This window comes from Watersipora subatra, chromosome 6, assembly GCF_963576615.1.
Source record: "Watersipora subatra chromosome 6, tzWatSuba1.1, whole genome shotgun sequence".
Lineage (NCBI taxonomy): Eukaryota > Metazoa > Bryozoa > Gymnolaemata > Cheilostomatida > Watersiporidae > Watersipora > Watersipora subatra.
Window position 1 is genome coordinate 20227855 of NC_088713.1, and position 24746 is coordinate 20252600.

At 35.6% G+C, this 24746-nt stretch overlaps 2 protein-coding genes across 2 annotated transcripts; both read right to left on the reverse strand.

The window, feature by feature from the left end:
- Window positions 1–567: 567 nt before the first annotated feature.
- Window positions 568–2823, reverse strand: LOC137398103 (uncharacterized). Its single transcript, XM_068084210.1, has one exon. It carries the CDS (start codon window positions 2821–2823, stop codon window positions 568–570), a length of 2256 nt encoding a protein of 751 aa, XP_067940311.1.
- A 135-nt stretch (window positions 2824–2958) lies between these two features.
- LOC137398104 (uncharacterized) lies at window positions 2959–4437 on the reverse strand. The gene has a single exon (XM_068084211.1). It carries the CDS (start codon window positions 4435–4437, stop codon window positions 2959–2961), a length of 1479 nt encoding a protein of 492 aa, XP_067940312.1.
- Window positions 4438–24746: the final 20309 nt, after the last annotated feature.

Sequence of the window (24746 nt, forward strand, 5' to 3'; positions counted from 1 at the left end):
TATTATGTAATTTACCTTTGCTTCTTCTTTGGATAAAATGTAGTAACATATGTAGTAGGTAAAATTATTGACTAAAATTGGTAATAAACAGATAAATTGTAGCCTTCCATTATGGGCTCTAAAAAACCTACTAACTAGGGCTGACAGAACACGCAAGACTGGCCAAAAGGTCAAAGCTGGACACGAACTCTATTGGTCAACAGGTGATGACACTACTCCCGTGTCCAATCACACCTAGACAGCACAACAACTGCCAGCAAGAAAGCCCGCGAACGCAGCAAAAAACAGCTATTCCTAATACCTAAAGACAATTAGCCGCTGCTTCTGTCAAATCAATTATTTTACTGTAGATAATGGCTATTATAAGGCGTACGATAACAAGTGTGCTAACCATAGTTTATTATCAACGAGTGCAATTCTTACACTCCCATCTAAATTTAGGATAAATTTACAGAAGATTAAAAGAAGACAAAACACATATGAAGTTATTTGACTAAATGGAAGCTAAATAATATATTTGCACATGCACTACAAGCAAGCTAGCTCAATTACAAAAGGCTATAAGCATTAATCATGTCGGTTCTCAGCGCTCATTAGTTTAATAAGTTTCTGTACTGGTCTATCTAGTGTTATCCTCGGCCGATTTGGTTTTCCAGCGTTGTTTAGGTCTTTCGTTCCGAGCATTACTGTGGTTTTCCTGACTAGTCCATCTGGTCCTTGATGTGTAGCGATTACACTTCCTGTTTTCCATTGGTTTCGCGGTTCATTGTTGTCCACAATAATGACAATGTCTCCCACCTTTATGTTCTGTTTGGGATTTTCCCACTTTGACCGACCTTCAATTTTGGTAAGGTATTGAGCCTTCCACATGGTCCAAAATTCTTCAGCTAGTTGCTGAGATTTCCTGTACATTAGTCTGCCATAAATCTCCGCACTGTCAAATTCCCCAGGGGGAGGTGGAAAGTGTTGAGATTTCATGGTTAGCAAATGGTTAGCTGTGATGATGGCATCCGTGTCACTCAATGAATCTGTGGAGATGGGTCTGCTGTTGACAGTTGCCATGATTTCATAAAAGGCTGTTCTCAGGCTCTCTGTTGTCATGCGCTTGCTGTATTTTAATGACATTCCTTGCAAAATTGATCTTATGGTTCTTATCTGTCTTTCCCATACCCCGCCTTGGTGGCTAGCTGTAGGAGTATTTGTTTCAAACTTTATTTTCTTGGTCATCAGGTAATCTTTTAGCTCCTTGCTTCTCATGTTGAGTAAGTCCTGCTCCATCTGGTTTCGTCCTCCAACAAAATTGGTGCCTGCATCACTGAAGACAGTAGTGACCGGTCCTCGGACTGCTTGAAATCGTCTTAAGGCCTGTAGGAAGCTATCCGTAGACAAGTCGTCGATGAGCTCAATATGAATGGCTCGAGTGTAGAGGCATGTAAAGATCACACCCCATCTCTTTAGCTCTGTTCTTCTGTCCTGGACAAAAAAGTGCCCAAATGTATCAATTCCTACGTGCGTAAATGGTGGACTAGGCTCAGTTCTTTCCTTAGGCAGAAGACCCATTTGTTGTTCTTCAAGTCTAGCACGGTTAATTCTGCATTTCACGCAGCGGTGAACAATGCCCTTGGCGAGTGTGGACACCCCAGTTATCCAATATCCTGCTTGGCGCAAGGCGGTGATTGCCGAGTTGTGCCCTTGATGATGTGTTATCTGATGATAGTGAGTTACCAAAAGCTTAGTTAGCCGAGACTTAGATAGTATTATGGGATTTCTTTCTCTGTAGCTCAGCGGCGATGTTGTTCTGCTAGACATACGCAGCATGTTATTCTCATCTAGGTAAGGAACTAGCTTGCGAATTTTACTGTTTTTCTGTAATGTCTCTTTCTTCTCCAGCTGACTGATCTCTTTATCAAATGCTTGCTTTTGATCTAGTTTGATGATGTGGCTTTCTGCTTGGCAGAGATCTTCCGCGGTTGTCGCAGGTCTTTTGAAGCTTTTGTTTTGTAACATAGCCTTAGCGTTTGTAATAGCTCTCACCAGTCTGGTCCATGAGCTAAACCTTTTGACGATTTCATCTAAGGTGTCATTAGTTGCCGACTGCGTGGAAAGAACTTGTTTGGGTTTCTTAACCTCCACACTGTTCTGTATAAACTCACAGTAGTCTGCTTTGTTAGCCAAATGTGCACTGAGATCTAGCTTGCGCAAGAATGCAGGCCCAGTAAACCAGTTGGATTTCTTCAAGGCTGAGAGAGTGCAGCCACGTGAGGCTAGGTCTGCTGGATTCACTGATCCGGGCACATGATGCCACTGTGTTACAGAAGAACATCGACGAATCTCTGCTACCCTGTTTGCAACGAACATGTGGAATTTTGCCTCGTTGCTGTTGATAAATCCTAATGTTGCTGTAGAGTCTGTCCAAATGTATTGGGTGTCAACTGCCATGTCTAGCTCACTTTCCAACTGACATTTCAATCTCGCAGCTTCAACGGCAGCCTGTAATTCTAGCCTAGGTATAGTCATGGATTTGAGTGGAGCCACCCTTGATTTTGCCATGATAAGAGCCGTGTGTACTTGGTCGTTACTATCGACAAGGCGAAGGTAGGAGCAAGCGCCATATCCTTCCAATGATGCATCACAGAAGTGATGCAGCTCAGTGTACTTCCAATTCTTGAAGTTTGAAGCAAGTCCTGGTGTAAGACATCTTGGAATGGATATATCTTGAAGTTCATCTAGCTGACTTTTCCACCTGTTCCAATCATTAGCGATGTCTTCGGGAACATCGTCGTCCCATTTCTGACTCTCCTTGCAGGCTCGCTGCATGATCATTTTTCCTTGTAAAAGAAAAGGAGCAAGTAGACCAAGTGGGTCATATATCTGTGACACTACAGATAAAATTCCTCTTCTTGTATTAGGTTTCTTTGTTAGGTTATTGCTGAAGGTGAAGCAATCGTCATCAGTACGCTACTCCAATCCAAGAGTTCTCTCAGCAGGCAGTTTATCCTTGTACAAGTCTAACCCTTGTGTCTCAGAAGCTCTTTCTGTAATAGGTATAGACTTTAAGACGTCTCTATTGTTGCTAGCAAATTTGTGTAATCGGAGGTTGGCATCAGCACATATCTTTGTTGCGTCTCCTATAAGCTTGATTGCCTCAGGAACGCTAGCCACACTAGCAAGGCCATCATCCACGTAGAAGTTTTCGGTGATAAAGGCACTAGCTTCTGGGTTTTTCGAACTGTTTTGTGTTGCTAGTTTGCGCAACGCAAATGTTGCTACTCCAGGTGAAGACGTCGCACCAAAAAGATGCACAGTCATTCTGTACTCCTTGACTTCAGACAGGTTTGAGTCAACCCACAGAAACCTCAAATAGTCTCTGTGTTCTGTTGTCACTTTGAAGTTGAGAAACATTTTTTGAATGTCACACGAGAGAGCTATAGGCTTTGTCCTGAATCTCAAAAGTATTCCAACCAGACTATTTATGTGGTCTGGTCCAGGAAGGAGTTCTTCATTTAGACATTTGTTTTGAAAGTGCGCACTCGCATCAAAAACAACTCGTATTTTTCCCTTTCTTGGATGGTAGACACTGAAGTGTGGTAGATACCAGACTTGACCTGTTTCTGCGGTACTTTCTGCAACTGGTTCGGCATGCCCATTATCAATCATTTCTTGCATGAAGTTGAAATATTCCTTTTTCAGTATGGAATCCTTCTTAAATCTCTGGATGAGCTGATTCAGTCTGCGTTCGGCTTGACTTCTATTGTTAGGCATGAATGGTACATCTTTGAAAGGTAGTGGAAGGGTTATTGACCCACCCGCATCTTGTGTAATTCCTTCCTCTAGTATTTTTACAAACTTGATGTCGTTTTGGGATGCCTTCCTTCTGTCATCGAGGTCATCAAACTCACCCTTTTGTGCAAGATGAGTTGTAAGCAAAGTGTTTTTATGCCTAGAGTTACCACCACACAATGTCCATCCAAGGACTGTTTTTACCGCGAAAGGTTCATCATGTTTTCCGATGATTGTTTCGTGTGGTGCTAACAGGTGAGAAAAATCTCTCCCTATCAGCAAACCAATAGGTGCATCAAGAGTTGGAGGTAGTAATTTGGCAATTTCCTTGAGATGATGCATGTTGTTTGCGATTCTAGACGTTGGGATTTGTGCAAGGTTGCATGGTATGGTTTCTTGTTCATAAGCCTGAACAGAGTGTATCTGTCTTTCTGACGCTGGTTCAAAACATCGCAATGTGATTTTGTACTTGTTGATGAGCCCAGTTTTATCTCCATTGAGTGTTGTCACAGTAACTTTCTCAGATGTGCTGGGAGGCCTAATTTGGTTAGCTATGTCTCTGGTTATGTATGTGCTGTCTGATCCACTATCAAGCAGTGCATATACCAGCACCTCATCTACAGAGTCATTTGCTGATATATAGACAGGCACCACCATATTCAAGAGTTCAGCTGTTATATTTCTCCTGCAGCATGAACGATTTGCTGTTTTGTCTCCCTTTGTGTCGGCTCACTTGATGCTTCTGGCTTGTTTTCAGTTTTATTTCTCTCAGTCCTAGCTGTGTGGGAGTGAGAATTCGGTTTGCCATTTTCCCAATCTTGGGCTGTCTTGTGTAGACATTGAGGGTAGTCACCTTTGCATTTTCTACATTTTACTTTCTCTCTACATTGAGAGGTCATGTGACCTGATTTGGTGCAGCTGTAGCAAAGCCTTTTTTGATTGAAGAAGGCAAGTGTGTCAATGTATGACATGGCTACTAGTTTAGAGCATATAGCCGTATCATGATTATCTTTTTCACAGTAGGTGCAGTGTCTTTTTGGCCCTTTGCTAGTGGACGTGGAGAAAGAATGCAGTGTTTTTCTTCGGCTTCTATTCTGAGGCTCCTCTTTTGAAGGCTTATCTTGAGCCAGGAGAGGTTCACACTGAATTTCTGCCTGGTCATTGATTAGGTAGAAAAACTCAGAAAAGACTGCATTTCTATCTTCATCTCTCTTGATCTGTCTAGCCTGGTTTACCCATTTAGTTTTCAGCCAGCGTGGCAGTCTTGCTGCTATTTTGTCAATTTCTTGACTGTCATTGAGAATTTTCAACTCTGGTACAGATGACATAGCGCCCTTTATCTGTGACAAGAAATCAGCGAACTTCTGTAGTTCTTTGCCATCCATTGGGTTGATTTTAGGCCAATTTTCTAGTTTCTCTCTCATAGCACGAGAAACACTGCTATTTCTGCCATATCTTCTACGTAGTTGTCTTCGGGCATCAAGGTATGCTTCTTCTGAGTTCAAGGTGAAGTAGCCAGATATGCAATCTTTTGCATCTTTATCCACAAACTTCTTTAGGTAGCGGAGAGGAGCTTTGCCTGTTAAACCTTCTGCCTCCACATAACCGTCAAAGTCGATCTCCCAGTCATTGAACTCTAAAGGGTCACCAGCGAAGACACTGGGTTCTAAAGAAGTGCGCTTTGTGCTTTTCATGGTGGTGACTAGACACTTTGTTAACTGCTGAATCGCTCCTAAGTCTTCCACTGAGCTTCTATGTGTGTATATGGAAAGGTTGCTCTCATTTCCATCATCTGCTTTTACTTCATTCTGTTGTATGGGTCTGTCTTCTTGCCGTTTCAATGTTAACCCATCTGTGTGAGATGTAACAATTGCCGCCATGTCTGGCTGTGATGGGGTTTGCTCTGTATGTTGGGCTGCATCTTCTATCACACGTGGCTTGTTGAGTTTCTGTTGCAGTCTGGCACGTCTGGCTGCCATACGAGTTTCGAGCTCTTCCATCTCTTCCTCGAGTTTCTTTTTGGCTTCCTCGAACACTCTTTCTGCTTCTATCAGCTCTTCTTCTTGTTTGAGCTCAGTTTCTTTACATTGATTATAATAGTCATGAACGAGTCGCACATCAGCCATGAATTCATTAAAGAAAGCTTGTGTTGTTTCACTAACTTTATTTTCAACTAAGGTTTCAATCTCGTCAAATATATCAGAAACAGTATGAGTGCAATTCTCCACTAAAGACATAAAAGTGCTAACATCTTTATCTGAAAGTGTGTCAGCCTTCTCTAAAAAACCTTCGTTCTGCTCAAATTGTTTATCAATAGTTTTAACAAGCTGTTGTGTTAACTGCAATGTTTTGTTCTCTTTAGCTTTCAGCGCTAGCTTTTTATCTCGCATTGACTTTCTAAGCGCTGCTGTGTCAGACTCATTATTAATGGCTTGTGAATTTTCATCAAGTGGCACGGCACTAACATCACTATTTGTTGCGCTATCGGTATGTAGCTCAGCTAATTTAGACTGGTCCTCGCTACTCCTACTTGCTAAAGGTTCATCATCTTTATTTGGCATTGCGAGTGGAAATTATAGCTGCACCACTATATAAATTAGCTTATATTGCTATAAAGGTGTCTGAACACACAATATAATTTTACTAACAAAATTGTGTATATTTTAGGTACCGTAATGAAGGATGTTGTGAGACAATGACAGAATAGTTAGAGGATGTAAATACAACTGCGCGCCACCGCCGCAGACCGCTAAACCAACAGCACGAGTGCAGCCGAAGCGTAACGAGACACAAGGAAAGGCCCACCCCGCCAACCGAGCAAGAACGAAACCAGCAATCAACCAAATTGGCTATTTCGAGTGTTCTGTCAGCTCTAGTAAGCGTACAACAAGACAAAATGTATCCTATGACAAAATTATCTCATTAAATAACACTTACTTATAAATGAAACCAATGCTCTATACTATATTACACTGAATAATGCAAGTGATGACTTATCAAGGTTGTTGCCATATAGGTAGGTCAATGACCTGTGTAAAGACTGCTTATTGATATAAGTACTGATGAGAAAAACCTGAATTACTAATTGCAACCAGGAACTGTAGTGTAGCTATGAACAATGTTCAATATGACTGCTCAATTTTGAGCTGAGGCTAACTGAGATACAGCTATGGTTACTTAGCTGGTGAGATTTACAGGCTTTCTTTACCCTCTGAGCTCCTATAGAGTGATAACTCCAAATAGAGATACTACTATTGTTCTAGTAGCTTAGAATGTTACTGTGCCGTCTTAGTTCAGCGTCCTATATGAGGATCATAGTCTTCTCTTGTATGAAGATGTGAGTTCTTTTAACCTTTGTCAAGTCTTTGTTAGACAAAGATTTCACTGTAGCAAATTTCTTTATGCCGTGGTATGTTAAGTTATAATTTTCCAAAGAGACTTGAAGTTATAAGTTCACTGCTGTTTATTTGCATGATGCTAAACACCGTGAAATCTGAAATGCATACATATACCGTGATAATAATGCGCAATGATACAATATGGTATAGTATGCCATAATATAACGCATGAGTAAAGACACAAGAAATAACTCAGCAAGTACAAAAAATAGCACAATAAACAGCAAATATGTGATAGCAGAATTAAACAACTGTTGTATATAATATTATGTAATTTACCTTTGCTTCTTCTTTGGATAAAATGTAGTAACATATGTAGTAGGTAAAATTATTGACTAAAATTGGTAATAAACAGATAAATTGTAGCCTTCCATTATGGGCTCTAAAAAACCTACTAACTAGGGCTGACAGAACATGCAGGACTGGCCAAAAGGTCAAAGCTGGACACGAACTCTATTGGTCAACAGGTGATGACACTACTCCCGTGTCCAATCACACCTAGACAGCACAACAACTGCCAGCAAGAAAGCCCGCGAACGCAGCAAAAAACAGCTATTCCTAATACCTAAAGACAATTAGCCGCTGCTTCTGTCAAATCAATTATTTTACTGTAGATAATGGCTATTATAAGGCGTACGATAACAAGTGTGCTAACCATAGTTTATTATCAACGAGTACAATTCTTACAACTGCCCATCATGGAAACATAGTGAATGATGAACAGATCACCAATGCTAGTTCAACGCTTTTTTCCCAGTCATAGGATACGTACCCAACCTGATTTTCAAGGGCTGGTAGGTCATCCTTAACTAGTTCACTTAATAAGCTTTTTACGCAATGACCTCGCATAGACCTTTCAACACATTAGTTTCAACACTTGTTGCCATTTGTCTGTTGCTTTGAATTTCTTTGCGTAATGTAAACCTTTTTGCAGTATAATTTTAATTTATTTTAGACTCGATCGATACCCAAAACATTTTTTTTTAACTTTTGATAAACGCGATAATAATACCTAAGAAAATACCATAACACATCTCTTTTGATGCAACAACGCTCTATCTTTCAGTCCTACCCCTATAGCAGTGGTCAAATAGAGGTAATCTTGAAATAGAAGCTGGCATTGTATTTTTTAAATAGCTCATCAGAATTATGAGAAGATAAATTGAACCATTTTACAGGCAAAGTGGTGTTGCCTATATTTTGTACTCTCCATTTGTAGGAGCGACATGAACCTTTTTAGTTAGAAAAAGAAAATTTGCTAACTTACATCCAAGTTAGAGGTAACTTAGCACCATTATTTGAGGAGGTAAGTTGTTACTTCTTTTTGAAGAGGTAACTCCCATCCTTAAATAGAGGTGGCGTTCAATAAAAGAATGACCCACAATTTTTCAAACAATTGCCTAAAGTGGTCTCAAATAGCAGTACCATTAAATAAGAGTTAGCATTCAAATATAGGTTTAACGGTAGCCCACTTTCAACATGTCTGCAAATACCAAATGGACGGTGGTAAGAGGCCCAATGCATAAAGTGGTCATCAACTTTCTTACTTAATATTACATTACAAACATTCCACTTTTGTAGAAGTTGTCTGATCTGGAGAACGAAGATGAGCTCTCCACACCGAACTATAGTCCCTCAATCATGTTCCCATTGAACCAATCATATTGGTCTACAAGTGTTTAAAAAAGCTAAGGGGTAAGTTGATGAGCCCTTGTTTTTTTTTAAGTCTTGATCCTCTGATGATTAAAGTTGGCTCTGGAGACTGCAGTCATTAATTGCATTGGGCAGTTGGCTAAACCAGAATACCATAGCACTGGCAATCAAAAAAATAACCAAAACAATAGCTAGGATGTGAAATACTAATGTATGGAGTTGTATGTACAATTTATCACGCTTTTTTTATATTTATGTACAGTATTTCAACTTTGTATAAATTTAATATCAAATTTATGAGTTTAATTTGGAGTCTCAGAATGGAAACGTTCTAAAACACAAGCAGGTTTGTGCATAGTCCATTAACTGAGTGCATACAACAGGCTGTGCAGTGCAGCTCGGCACAACGTACGCATATAGCCAAGATCAATGTTCTATGGCTCTTGCAAAATTTTTTGTACAAAACACATCTTTTTAGTGAGTAGCTGATTAATTAGCCTGTCATACGTGTACCTATTTGAAAGAAAAGAATCATCTGCCTGCATTGAACCAATAGAAAACATGTTAACAACCCTCACCAACCTGGAACTTTCCGCTTTACGGGAGCACTATTTTTGTTCTCGCAATTTCCTTTTTTACAGTAACCAGCCGTGTCCGACCATTAAAGTTACCAAGGTTTCAAAAATTGGCAATCAATAGACTTCTAAAAATGGATTACTGATTGGTGCCTATTAATTAGCGAAAGAGGCTGAGAACACGGCCGAGCTCATACTGCAACACACTTTAAGCTTTTTTGTTGGCATCATTACATGTAAAATTTTCTGTTGATGGATGATGTATATAAAAATCTCAAAGGCGGCGTAGTTCAAAAATAGGGGCCATGCTAACCCGAGGGCACACTTCATTCTTTGGTGGAAGTTAGGTCTTTAACAAAATCCATTACATTTATGAGAATAGCGATCTGTATACCAAAATATGTTGTATTCTCGAATAAATAGTGTATTACGTTGTTCTATATAGAACGATATGGTAATGATGCTACCATATCACTGCCAGGTACACTGACTTTTTAGCTATAACTAAAAAAACAATTTGTATTAACCGTTTTAGGCAACACTTTTGCTCACCTAAATTCTTGAGTTGTCTGTTCATGTAATAATATTATATTTTTCCAAACTATGATACAATTAAAAGTGCTCTTGTGAATCCTGGTCATCAAATATTTTTAGTAGTTTTTTATAACATCAAGTGGCAATTCAAATTTCTTCTCTTCCAACAAGATCAATAATTTTTTAACCTGTTTTAGCATGTTCAACATATTGAAGAGTGAAGTAATAATTTGTTCAAAAATCATGAACTTGTGGTATGACTCTTACTCTGTTTTTTACATCAAGCCTGGTTATAAACATGCTATCAAAATGCAGCTGCATTTAAAGCTCTACTTGCAACACAATTTACATTACAGTTATTTGGTTTCAAAAGATTCACCATGCCTTACTCTGCTGGGTTGTAGGTGCAAATTTTCTAAGATTGTGATTACAAGCTCTTCAAAGCTCAAAAATGAACAGTCAAAAATGAAAAGCTCAAAAATCGCAGCCATCAGGAAAACGACGTAGGTTAGAATCCCTTTATATTGATTACGTACTCAACTCAGTGTAGTTATTGTTTTGACATGCAATGTTATCATGGAAAATTAAAGGCCAATCACAGCTTCAGTATTAAACGTCTCGTAGCACTAGTTTACGACAAACACTTCGGGTTCTACCGGGAAGCTCTCATCAAATATACATGTACATGCTCAATTATAGATGCTCGCTACTTTACAATTTTGTTTCATCTTGGTCTAATCTTTTTGTCGTAATCTGATCATGTGACCCATAATTCCTGTCAAAAAGCATGAACATTTTTTTGCAGAATCTTTTGACTATCGCAGGTGACCAACAGGCTCCTCATGTTCGTCAGAGGATGATATACATTCTTTTGAACTAAAGTTAAAAAATAACATATTTTTAGGCTAGGTTTTGAGAAGTCAGTGCTCAAAGTGACAGCATTACAATGATCAGGAAATAGGCACCTAGGGACAATAGACATGATTTATTGAATGCATGAGGTATATTTGTAAAAATATTTCGACGAATGAGGTTGCACGAAAGTGTAAACAGAAGCCTTCATTGTGCAACTTACATCCCATTTGAGCCGTTTCGTAAAGGGATTCCAACCTACGATGTTTTTTTGTGATGGCTGCGATTAACTGTTTGATTTTGATCTTTTAAGATCTTGTGATCACTTTTTCACATATTTTGCACTTACAACACAACAGAGTAAGATACGGTAAATGGTTTGAGACTAAATAACTGTAATGTAAGTTTTGTTTCAAGTCCACCTTTAATTTACGCATAAATTGTCTCAATTGTTTTTTTAATCATCTAATAATTAAATTAGCTACAATAATAATTAGCTCGATTAATATTAATAGCTTGAAAGCCTTTGGTCCTGCATTTTTCTGAATTATACGCATATGCAATATGATTCTCAAATACAACAAAGCATGACGTAAAAGTAATACAAAGCAGATTTTGCACTGATTGCTTCTGTTTCCTTTTGACGAGGCTGTTTCAGTGCAAATCAAATTGTTCAACTCCTGAGCTACTGTGAACCTAGTAGTACAGTAAAGCTAGTCAAAGTGTTTTCGTATGGCCAAGTGCTGCATGATGTGGCTTTGTCAAGCTTTTGTATGAATGGGTCGCGATCTCAGAAACCATGGTCAAGTCGCAAACCACGAAGTTGAGTTATCTGACTATGAAGCTGCACTAACTGAATAAGTAATACATTTTCGTATAGATATACAGCTATTTATATGACAACCAGCTACAATCTGTTTAGATTTTTAACTTCAGCATAAGTTTCTGGATTTAAATTCAGAAATCTAGATAAATATCACAACATCTTGATTAATATTGGTTGCTATGATATTTTGAAATGTAAACACGATTGTGCAATAGTATTCGTTTCTCTAACTTCAACACCTGTTTTCTCGGAACTGTTATCGCATTAATGGTGAACATGCATTCAGTTTATTGACCATAAAACCTGCTGTAATTAATGTAAAATCAAATTTTTTTTGCAAAATAACTGAGAACTTACTCTTTCTGCTAGTAGTGTAGATAACTCCAAATCTCAAACCCCAGATTTAACCATGGTTTTTGAGATCATGACCCAAATTGTTTATGATTAGTGAGTAATTGACTAATTACCTTTTTGCATATATACCTGAATGAAAAAAGAAATTGTTTGTATATGTTGAACCAATAAAAATATGTTTACAACCCAAGCGTAGTTTCGCTTTGCGAATACTTGTTTTATGAAAATTTTTTCCTAGAAATGACAGTCATGTCGGAAGCATAACAGCCACAAATTTTTACTAGTTTTACTTATATGAACTGGATAATTTTATTGAGCAATAGTGCTAATGAGAGTAATTATTTTTATCAGTAATAATATATTGTAAACTAATAATATTCATGAATCGTCCGAATTGAGTTTTATGCTCACTTCACGGTAATTTCAAAATGGACGAAAAGCATTCCCTCTCATTCTACAACGCATTTTTGATAGTTTTTGCTGCATCAACTAACATAATATTATACTGATTAACTTGCTATAAAAATACTGTATAGATCATGTGGTTTAAAGTTATAACCATTTATACAGACTCATTTTATAAATTACATGTAGGTGCCAGTGATTACTTATGTCACAGTGAAGAAATTCCTTTAATAGTAAAGGAGCTGAAGTTATCGATAAATGCATCATGTAGTTACCACACTGTTTCAAACAAATAGTGCTAATGTAAAACTACAATAAAAAATATGTCATCGCTAACAAAAAATTTCTACCAGTTTTAATTTTATATTATATTATATATTTTATAAAAGTTTCACTTTTTCTATTAAAGGTTTTTAAATGTTCCCAGGACAAAATGAAGCAACTGCAACAGGTTTTTTAGAGAAATGATTTTAAACTCTATCTTAATATGATAGATATTTCTGTAACAAGTATTCATGCGGCTAATTGTGCCTAATACTTTTATACGCTTTTTACTAAGTCGAACAAATCTAGTTGGTTTCATTCTTACCACCTGCCTCAAGCCGGTGTAAATGGTCATCAAAAATTTGATTTCTCTGTGCCGCTAAGAATGGCATATTGAAAAAAATTTAATTTGGTGAACACTCAAATATTGCTTAATTATTTGCCTTGCTAAAACTGTAATAGACTCACCTGGATTACATGTACAACTTAGCTGCTTAGGTTGCCAACTCGTAGTTCCATGGCTTGTTATAGTTTTGCTTGTTAGGGAGTAGTAATCTTTTAGAAAAAATGAACCCGCTTTTCTTTGGAAACATACCATTCAAGCAGCAAATGTATGTCAGTGCTACTGTGCATTATGCTGGTTAATATTCTCAGCTTTGTTAATCATTCTTAGTATTGAATGAATGTTGCTGCTTTTTGGTTTGTCTCTTTTTCCATATATATGTAACTATTATGTATGACTATTTAGCTTCATGAAGCTGGTGCAAAGTTCTTATTTACAAAAATTTGATTGAACATCAGGTTCTAGTTATTATGTTTTAAAAATTGGACTATGCCCTGTGAATAACTCCTTGATTTCAATTATGTACACAGCTTTTATTCACCCTTGCATGTTTATAGTTGTCGTGTTCTTGCATTCCTGTTACCTGTTCACCGGTGATAGCACTTGTACAAACTATAGGTTAGCGTAGCGTCTGGGACAGGAACAGAAACTTGCAGTTAACACTCATGGTGACGAGCTCTAAACTTTACCTTACAATAATATCTAAAAGCCAAGTCCAAATTAAGGTCAGACAACTGAAAATCAATTTCATGACTTCGCGATCGCTTTTGAAATTTTGTTCACATTGCTTAAGTCATGCTCTTCTATTGCCTAAAGACTACACTGGTGAGAAATATAAAAGTTGTGATTGAATGTCAGGGGCTAGAATACCAAATACACTTCTACTTGCTCATGTTTTCTTTTTATGCAGCAATCAATGAACTTGCAAACGATTAGCTGTAAATGTATGATGTAAACGTTTAGTATAAATCGGAAAAGATTCTAATAAAAAAAACTTGTTATTTCTAGTTTGTTATGAATCATTGCAGGGTGTTGCCATAACCTGTCCTGCATCCACCTTGATGCTAGTCAAGTTATCTAAAGAACTGGCAATTTAAGGTTCCAACAGCTTACATATTTGGGATGTTTCTGGTCAGAGGAGAGTGGACACAGGAACTTAGTGAAGGCAAATCACGGTGTTTATAGAATAAAATATTGAGCGACGTAGAATGAGCGTTAGTGAAAAAAACAAATTTTTTTACATGTATTTTACAATTACGGAGATAAAAAATCACTTCGTCTTTAAAATTAAATATATGATTTTTGGCAAATACATTCAGCACTTTTGCTACCACATTAATTTCTGACCGAACAACTATTTTGCCCAAATTAATTCAAACAAATTTTCAAAAAACTGATATACAGCTAGTATTTAAGTAACATTCCGAAAATCAAAAACTACCGTTTCACTGTAAGATGCATTTTTTCCAAAAACAAATTCTACAAAATAAGTATGAAACTGTTTTGTGAGTCCCAATCTCAGAAATGTTCTGACGCTTTCTTCGCGTTGAATGAACGCAGTGTGTTTCTTATTGTCATTACGATAACTATCTGGTTTTCCCTTTTTGATAATAAGTAGAAATGAAACTGTTAGGCCAAAAATTCTTCTATTGGTTGCGTGTCATTAGCAACAAAATTGTTTAGGTTGAGACTGAGTTTGATGTGTCTAGCTAATGCATGGGCTTCGTAGTGAAAAGAATAGTGAAACCCTATTGATAGGCTAATACATTGGCTTACGGTCTGTACTTATATTACCTCGGAAGCCGTAACATCCACTTATGGTAGTGAAAGAGTTAATAATTTGCCCCATGCTATAGCCTTTTTAACTTTTAATGACATTCATGTTGATTAAAGGATTGACTCGCATATTAGTATTACTTACAATCTGTTTGTGAGAAATCCAATTTTTGCTCAAAATCCCGTTCTGCTTGTCATAGCTATCTTTTGCAGTTATCTATCATTTTTCGTGATATACAGGAACATTGGTTCTTCGTGAAAAGTGAATACGCAAAATAAAAAGCAGTTTCTTTTCGAACTATATATACATGACCCAAACTTTTTTTTTTCAAAACACTTGCATTGCTTTCTAAACATAATGCATTTGTTTCCTGTATAATAAGTAAATTGAAGTTCTCTCGATTGACTGTTATGTCGTATTTCAACTTCAAACCCAGTATGGTAATTCAAAGAACGAACTTCAAGTGTATGGGCATAGTTTGGACATTTTCTGGTTGGAATATCTGTCCAGTAAATGCTCTTATAATGTATACCTCTTATAACGGGAACTCAACCTAACATTAATAATTTATGTAAAGCTTTTGTTTGATGCAACATAAATACTTTCACACGAATTAAAGTGTCAAGTTGGTGCAAATTCTCAAATTCAATGACGAGAATTTCATAGCTGGCCTTAAAAATATAGTTTACATTCTTGCCGAACTTGAGCAATAAGAGTATGTATAGGGTTGCTATTATAGATTTTAGTACATTGTTAACTCTTTCGCCACCACAAGTCGATGTATCAGCTTATTAATAGGGTTTCACATTTCTTTTTATTCGGAAGCCCACACATTAGCTAGACACATCAAATTATGGCTCCAATGAAACAACTTTGTTGCCAAGCAGGTGCAACCAATACAATTCTTTTGCAGTTCAACCATTCCAACATTTCACAGGAATATACAGTAAGTACAGACAGTAAGCCGGTGTATCAACATTTCAATAGGGTTTCACTTTGCCTTTCATTACGAAACCTACCCATTAGCTAGACTAATAAAATTTAGTCTCCAACGAAACAATCTTGTTGCCAGTCACGTGCCACCAATTTAAACTGTTTTGGCTCAATTATTCCATTTCCAATCATTTTTCAAAATGGCAAAACTAGATCGTTATCGCAAATAAAGCATCAGAAAAATTGTGAGAGTGAGATTCACCACACAATTTTAAGCTTAGCTCGTAGAGAACTTTTTTGTAAATAAGATGCATTTTACAGTAACATAATATCTGTTTTCATTCTTGAGTTATTGCTTAAACAATAACGGTATATGACTTTTTTTCGAAAAACCGTTTAAATTAATTTGGGCAGGTTAATCGTTCGGTCAGAATTTCATGCAGTAGCAAAAGAGTTAAACTAGTTTGCCAATAGAAGATGTCAATTGTGTCGAAAAACAGAAAAAAGGATTAGCCTCTCATAAATTCACAAAAATTTGAAAGCTACCTATTGGTGCAAGCATTGGAGTATTGATATACTCAGATGAATGTTATGAGCTCTAGTCTCATCAAAAGATATATTGGTCCTAACTTTATCCCGTCGATGGATAAATGAAAAGTCAGACAGACACTGCATTCACCTTGTTAGTTAGCAACAACAAGTATCAATCAATATTTTGTTGCTTTTATTTACTTCACCTTCTTTTTTGTTTCCAAATTCATGTCTACTGCCTTTTAACCAGAACTTTTTTAATTGTTTAATCAGTTGATATGAGCATTAAAGTGGAAATTTTAGCTGAGCTAGTAATTATTTCAGTTTTCTTGAATAGTGTTACAAAGGCGAACTGCAACTAACAGGCGCAGTGACTTTTGCATGCCAATTGGAGAGTAGCTTTATTATAGAAGCACAGGCCATAATTGTGTAAATCATGGCTGAAAATCTGTTCTACTAGAAACTTCTGAGCTATTTAAAGGACTTTAATAATGCCGATATATTCTCAGATTTTTGGAAATTTGTTTAAAGTGCTCAAGAGGGCAACTTCATTTTTTTTGTCCCATCATTGAACCTTCTTCACATAGATTACAATTTTTTGAAGAAAAGCCGTTTGCACAGCAATTGAAGCATTATGTTGTTCGTTGGAGCTTAGGACGTACTATTTTAGTGTTAGTTGTGTTTTAGTTGTATCATGCGTATTTTGGAAGAAAACATTAAACCTAGAAAGAGTAATTAAAAGTGGTCTAAAAAACATGCGAGTTATAAAAACGCTTACTTATTTTTAATGATCCTAGCTTAGACAATTGAAAACATTATTTCTGTAAGAAATGACATCTGAAGCATATTTGTTAAAAAATTATTTGCTTACAAAATATGTTAGTTTAAACTTTGCTTGATTTTGCTGGACTTGATGGACGTACTATTTTAGTGTTAACCCTTTGGCAGGGAAATGACCAAAATGTCATTTACCGGTTGCGTGGGAAAACGAAATTTATGTCGCTTTCGGTAGTCGTTTATAAAACTGTCGCCTAGTAATGTTAAACAGAGGATATGAACACTGGTAAGTTTTAAATATCATCAACAGGATATCGGTTTAGGATTTACAATATGAAACGATTATCTGAGAGGCGTTGCTTTGTGCTAAAAGCTAAACAAATTGCGCCTCCTTGAAAAAGTATAAAATTTGAAAAAACCAGTCAACATCAGCTCAATTCTCAAAACGGTAAAATAAAAGATTATTTGATCCGGCGATCGTTAGTGACTTTTTGTCTGATCAGAATAAAAATAATTCAAATGGTAAAAGTGATGTAAACTTTTTAGATTTTTAATATACTTGGAATATATAGGGAAAACAATCGTTGTGGTGTCAAATGCCTTCTAACGCAAAGTCGGTTCCTAGGCATCTGCAATGTGAGATTTCAAAATTTGATTACTGGCCATTTGAGAAGAACTAAATGGTTTTAGTGTAATCAGTATTAATAATACAAATAAAATCCACATTGCTCGAAAAGCGTGCGTGAGGATCTCGTCTGTTTATGTTTGGCTCCAGTGTCACCTGCCTACAATAAATGATTTTAGTTTACATAAAACCTGTTGCTATTCAATAAAAGCACTGATTCAACTTATGCTACTTCTATTTTAGCTCATCAAAAACTGGCAAATTTGCCATGAATCAACAAACTTATTTTATATATTTAGCTCTTCATCTTAAGCTTTCTTATATTGCAATTGAGGTCCGAAAAAGTTGACGATAATTTTTTGCGATAGATGTAAAAAATAGAGTAAGAGTCATACCACAAGTTCATGATTTTTGAACAATTTATTACTTCACTCTTCAATAAGTTGAAAATGCTAAGACGGATTAAAAAAATTATTGATCTTGTTTGAAGAGAAGAAATTTGAATTGCCACTTGATGTTATAAAAAACTACTAAAAATATTTGATGACCAGGATTCACAAGAGCACTTTTAATTGTATCATAGTTTGGAAAACATAATATTATTACATGAACAGACAACTCAAGAATTTAGAGTGTTGCCTAAAACGGTTAATACAAATTGTTTTCTAGTTATAGCTAAAAAGCCAGTGTGCCTGGTAGTGGTAGCATCATTACCATATCAATCTATATAGAACAACGTAATACACTTTTTATTAGAATACAACATATTTTGGTATACAAATCGCTATTCTCATAAATGTAATGGCTTTTGTTGAAGACCTAACTTTCACCAATGAATGAAGTGTGCCCTCGGGTTAGCATGGCCCCTATTTTTGAACCACACCGCCTATGAGATTTTTATAAACATATCAATCAACAGAACTTTTTACATCTAATGATGCAAAGAAAAAGCTAAAAGTGTGTTGCAGTGTGAGCTCGGTCGTGTTCTCAGCCTTTTCCGCTAATAACATAAGAAGCAATCAGTAATCTATTTTCAAAAGTCTATTGATTGCCCATTTTTGAAAACTTGGTAACTTTAAACGTCTGACACGGCTGGTTAAGTAACCAGCCGTGTCAGACCTTTAAAGTTACCAAGGTTTTTTTACTACACTTGTAATAAAAAATGAAATTGCGAGAACAAAAATATGTGCTCCCAAAAAACGGAAAATCCCAGGTCGGTGAGGGTTGTTCACATGTTTTCTATTGGTTCAATGCAGGCATATGATTCTTTTCTTTCAAATAGGTACACGTATGACAGGCTAATTAATCAGCTACTCAATAAAAATGTGTTTTGTACAAACAAATTTGTAAGAGCCATAGAACATTGATCTTGGCTATACGCGTATGTTGTGCCGAGCTGCACTGCTTGTTGTATGTAAATGTTGTTTCAACCTGTTGCAAGTAAATATTGTTTCTTTTTTAGATCAGCTGTCTCAATGAAGTTCTGCTTGGCTTTTAAATTGGTATCCCACTGTGTGGTCGTGTTTCAGTCAGTTTTTTTCACCTCCGTGTTTCAGGTCGCAAGCAGAATTTTGCGATAGTAAAAGTACTTAGATGATACACCCCAAGATGCATTCAAAACAGTATTGTACAATAGCTTAGTGCTATAGACTACAACCCTATTCTGGTGTTTCAAACTATTGCCAGTTAGGAGTGTGGTAAGTAGCAGCTAAAGCTAAATGTCTTTATTATATAAAATACCTAAATACTGGCAAGGCAGAAGCGCATGGAAAACATGTAACTAGAGAAACTGTTCATAGCAAGATATCCCTTTTGCTGCCATATGCGCATTTATGCAAAGTGTATGGCCAACTGTCATATGCACACTATAGCAAATTTTCAAGCAGTCGCATAGTAACTTAATTTTATTACTTGTTGATAACATAACCAACGACCTTTAGTACTTTTATAGTATTGACAGTGTTGTCTAAATATTTTTCTATGAAAGTTGCATAAATTCGCAAGTCTGTTTTAAGTCTTTGTTTGGAAAATTTCAGCTCGGAAACGCTCATCTTTTTTTCAACATTTGAACTATTTAGCGTTATTATGGCCTTCGCAAGTACCTCGCGACTTAAAAAACAAAGAATTACATATGTTGATGAAATTGCAGCCAATTCAAAATCTGGCTTAGTAATTAGAAAGATAATGAAAAACGCAGCACTAACTCTGACGGTAATCTGCAAAGTTCTGACGGAAATAATAGTTTTGTAAGTGTAAGTAACATTGGAGATGATCATTTTAGTTTCATTGCGATTGCAGCTTTACATAGGTTTAGTAATGCACAAAGCATAAACATGTCGATTTGGTGCATAGCTCTGGTAACACGTTTGCAAAATAAAATGTTACAAAAATGTTTTAGAGTTTGAAGTTTAAAAAACCTGTGAACATACCATGAAGTAAAATCACGATCTTTCAGTAAAATGACTGACAGTAAGCCGATGCTTAATTGGTACATGGATGGCAGCAATAGGCATATCTAAACACACCAACCTTAGAGTGTTAAAGGCCAACTGATTAATAAGGGATTTTTATACAATTAAATAGTCAATCTGTGCATGAAAAAACATTGACTGTTAGACAGTTAATAATTTTATTCAGCTCAAGAGTTGGACTAAACTTGGTTTGTACCAAAAATACCATGGCAGTCTAGAGTGCGGTAAAATATTGTCAGTTGCAATAATTAAACATTCAATTATTGCAAACTATTGCAAGAAGGTCAATTAGCACAATTGTTATTGTGTCAGTCTAACGCGTTGAATCTTGCAAGTTTAAATCCCATGTGACACAATTTTTTTTTCTTATTTCCAACTGTGGCTTTAGATGGACATATACTGTTCTCATAATAGTACAGGCTGAATGTGTACAACGTTGTTGATTTTTGTGCGTTTTGCTTAGAAGGGAAAGGAACAGTACCGCTGTAATTGTTGGTTTGTAAAATAGAGCTTTTCTTAATCCAACTATTTATTACATATTATATTTCAATGATACCATTCTTAACTAAGATTTGGACAAAGAAGCATTAGCTTGAAATAAATCACTGATGATAATCATTGTTTTTAATTTTACTGAGCGAAATGATTTGTGTTAACCACAACATTAAAACAAACTTTTTCAAAGAAAGGCTTATTGATTAAAGTTTTATTGTTAGGCGGAACACCAGCATACTGAGAATTGCAATATCTTTAGGAGAAATGTAATTATGCAGTTTCAGTAAGAAGACATCTTCTGTGCCACACCTACATGTAGTAGTGCTGCCAAAGTAACCCGCTGCAAGAGCTTCCTTTTAAAGTTTGGGTCAATTTCCTAAGTATTTCGAAACAACGTGATGGAACACACTTTTTAGTAATTAATGTTAGAGGACCTCCTTGATATTTTGGGAAAGTCTGTAAAATGGGTGGTGTTCAAAATTCTCCTAATTTTTAACTATACAAGCGGGTTACTAAATGGTTTCTTTGCAGGAAAAGCAGCAACTCTACCCGTTGAAGCATAGTGGTCTAGAATGCCTGACCTTCAAACGACAGGTTGTTGTTCAATTTCCAAAAAGGCCTCCAGTGACAGGAAAGACATCCAAGCTTGAAGTTCTTTCTGCAACTGGGCGTGTCTGCAATCAGCAAAGTTCCCTTGCCAATTAATTTAGAGATGTCTTGCTAGAATATTATTGTAAAAAATTGTGCCTAGCCGTTGGTTACACTAGCCATAACATATTGCACTATACTCAACATGCAAGGGACTGCTCACACAAATTGCAGGACAATTATTGTAGCAGCAGTGTTTTGAAGGTCTAAAACCTTATTTGACAGAAATAAATCAGATAATCCACTTTTGTTGACAAAAGGTTTGATGCTATGCTTTGTAAATCTTTCAATTTTCAATATTTTGGTATTGCAACAACTGTTTGGGCTGCTTTTGATGGTTGGCTCCAATTTCACAAAAGACCTTCAGGTTCATACAAACTCATTGTTTGTAATAATATTGTCTTTGTCATCGTTGCACTCAATTAAACTATTTGTTGGACACGCCTATATTAAGCTTATAACATCTCTAAACTCCACTCCCTAAAGGGGCCGCTTATGAATCATTTTTTTCTTTTGACTAAGAATGATATTTTGAAATGAAAGTGTTGACCAATGTTGATAAATGCGAGATGAATATCTATGTAATCTTCACAGTGTGTTCAAAGTTACTCCTTGGTTTCATCGAAGGCTCCTATCGTAAATCTTTTTATAATTCAAAGGCCACCACATGCTATCTTTTCCAGTTTTGTCTGCTAGTAGCAATGATTGGATTTGATGAACATGTTTTAGTAACGAAAGTGGTCACAGTTCATGTTTGAAATTTATGTTTTGAACATTTTAGCTCTGTGAATGTAACCAGCATATTTGCAGCATGCTTGAATATATGCGATGCTTTAATATATGATCACAAAGTGTATTTGTTTCTATGTGAAAACTATGATGATCTCGATAACAATCCAATCATTATTGCAACTTGTTTAAAACTAACAAAATGCTAGTTCTTGTGTTGCTTAAAACGAACAAGCTATAAAGGGTGAAACAAAATTTTCATGTGGATAAACAATATGACAAACATTTGATCAAAGCACAAAATATTTGTCAATAAGTCTTTTTTTTAGCAATAGTTGACCAAAGTCCTGAAAACCGAATTAGTTGGCTTTTGCAACCTATTATTAAAACATTTTATCTTACAATCAAGGTTCATTGCAACTAAAATCCTTAAAATTAAATATCATATGGAATTTAGCTAAATTCATATAAAAAGAAGTAATGTAGACCTTGACACTCAGACTATCTAATGCTAGACATAAAAAACCTAATAGGAGTCCATGAAATTAAAGAGAAGATAATTGCTTGTGCAAAAGAGAAGACAACTCCAAATTTTGTATAAAAAAATTCTATTTGTGTGCTAATGGGAGGCCCTCCAATTCATACTACAGAGCCTCCCAACCTGCAAAATTTTCCAAAATGTTGCATTCTCCGGCAAAATTTTTGCAAAATGCAAAATAGATACGTATGCGATCAGCATGACGAGTAGAGTTGTTTTAGCATGTTTTTAGCGAAGCCTCCTATCAGAAGCCTCCTATTATCCAAAAGCCCTATATCGTGGATATATTTTCCAAAGTGGCCTCCTATTCACTACAATTTGACTATATATATATATATATATATATATATATATATATATATATATATATATATATATATATATATATATATATATATATATATATATATATATATATATATATATATATATATATATATATATATATATATATATATATATATATAGAACTATATTTCCCAACTAGGAGGCTTCTATCAATATATAATCCATGTTAGGAGGCTCTGAAAAATTAGGAGGCGTCCAGGGAGCCTCCTAATTCTAGCAGTGTTTATAGTCCTTAACAACCCTATAGAAGTATTTTAAACATGATTCCCATAATTGCCTTATATATCTATATTCATATATATGGAAAAGAGGAGACAACTCCAACAAAAATGTGTAATTTTCTATCAATAAATTATAAACTCTAGGAGGCTCTTATATATGGAACTAGGAGGCATATATCAATTTTAAAATATTCTTACTTTTAATTGTTTTGGTATCGTTTCAGTTAATAGCACAATCTATTTAAAAACACATTGCAATAAGCTTATGACTAAGCATCAACCAATACAAGGAATTAGCAGCTATGTTGGATACAGTCAGTTTTGCTAATATTCATGATAGCTTTATTAGATTTGAGAAATAAAGTTGTATATTAACAAACTACAATACATTACAATTTATTTGCTGACCCTCTTTATGGTTTTCAAGACTGCCATTTAAGCACTCCCTTTTTTTGCAAGGTTTCCCATTGATCAGCTCTTTTTTGTGAAAATTCACAATAATTGCACATTATGGTTTCAACTGATGTTTAAGCATAGCTGTAGTAAAAGTTTAAATAAGTCTATAATCAGTACAATTCATATTTTCGCTGCCGTTGCATTCAGCCACAGAATAAATCTTTTTTTAAAACTTTGCATCCAAACGCAATACCTGAGAGATGGTTTTCTAGTCGAAGAATTGATTTTTTAAATTTATTGAAGTAAAGTGGCAAAAGTATAACCACAGTATATAACAGCTAGAGAGATGTGGCTGTTATAATGTTGCTGTGGCTGTTAGGACTATTAGCTCTTCACTCATGTAGTCTACTAGAGCTTGGTAGCAGCAGAATAACTACATGTAAGGGAGCACGTCACATTTGGTAAGTTGATCATGTTATTTTAATCAATTTACAGTTTATTTACTTGAAACATACAGTTGTAGAAAAACAGTATAAATTTTATTTAAAATTGAAATAGGACTAGCGTGAAAAAAGTATGTTTCAATTATTATAGCTTTTAAGGAATGTAGCATAGAACACGTTTGATATATATTTTTACACCCGTTTATGTCATCCAACTGCTGATATTGTTCTGCATAGAAAAGTCAAGAAAGGTCAGCATTATAATACCATAAAGGAGAATATCAAATATTTTTGTAAAATCCTAATTTTGGACTTTATTATTGTTACACAAGTGTTCAGTTTTGTAACATCAACACAGACACGCCAGCTGACAATTAATAGTTATTTTAGTTAATCAGTTAAGTCTCCAACTTTAATCTATTTTCAGTTATTATTATAATAATTTTTGATGCTTTTTTATAATGATAAGTAAAGTTATTAATGTGGTTCTACCAACAGTCAAAACTGTTATTAGAATAACATGATCATTATATTATTGTATTATTGTTATCATGAATAGTGAGAGTTTGCGTATTTTAGTTATGATTTTGTAAGTAATAGTAGTACATGCATAGGCATAAGCGAGTAAGTGGGGTATATGCAGCCTTTGAATTTTAAAACTTTTAGTATTTAGTTTGAATCTTGTGTAGTAATTGTGTAGTAATTAGGAGCTTAGCTGTTTTATAGAGCTTCAGTAGTAGGAGGCAGATATTCAAGTTTGCCAAAAAAACCTAACCAGTGAACTAAAATGTGTATTTTGCATTCATTTTGGTTTGTATATCTGTTTACGC

What these genes read in the sequence shown, in the direction of transcription:
- LOC137398104 (XM_068084211.1), bottom strand. Translation starts at nt 4,437, where the DNA reads ATGGTGGTGCCTGTCTATATATCAGCAAATGACTCTGTAGATGAGGTG.
- LOC137398103 (XM_068084210.1), bottom strand. Translation starts at nt 2,823, where the DNA reads ATGATCATGCAGCGAGCCTGCAAGGAGAGTCAGAAATGGGACGACGAT.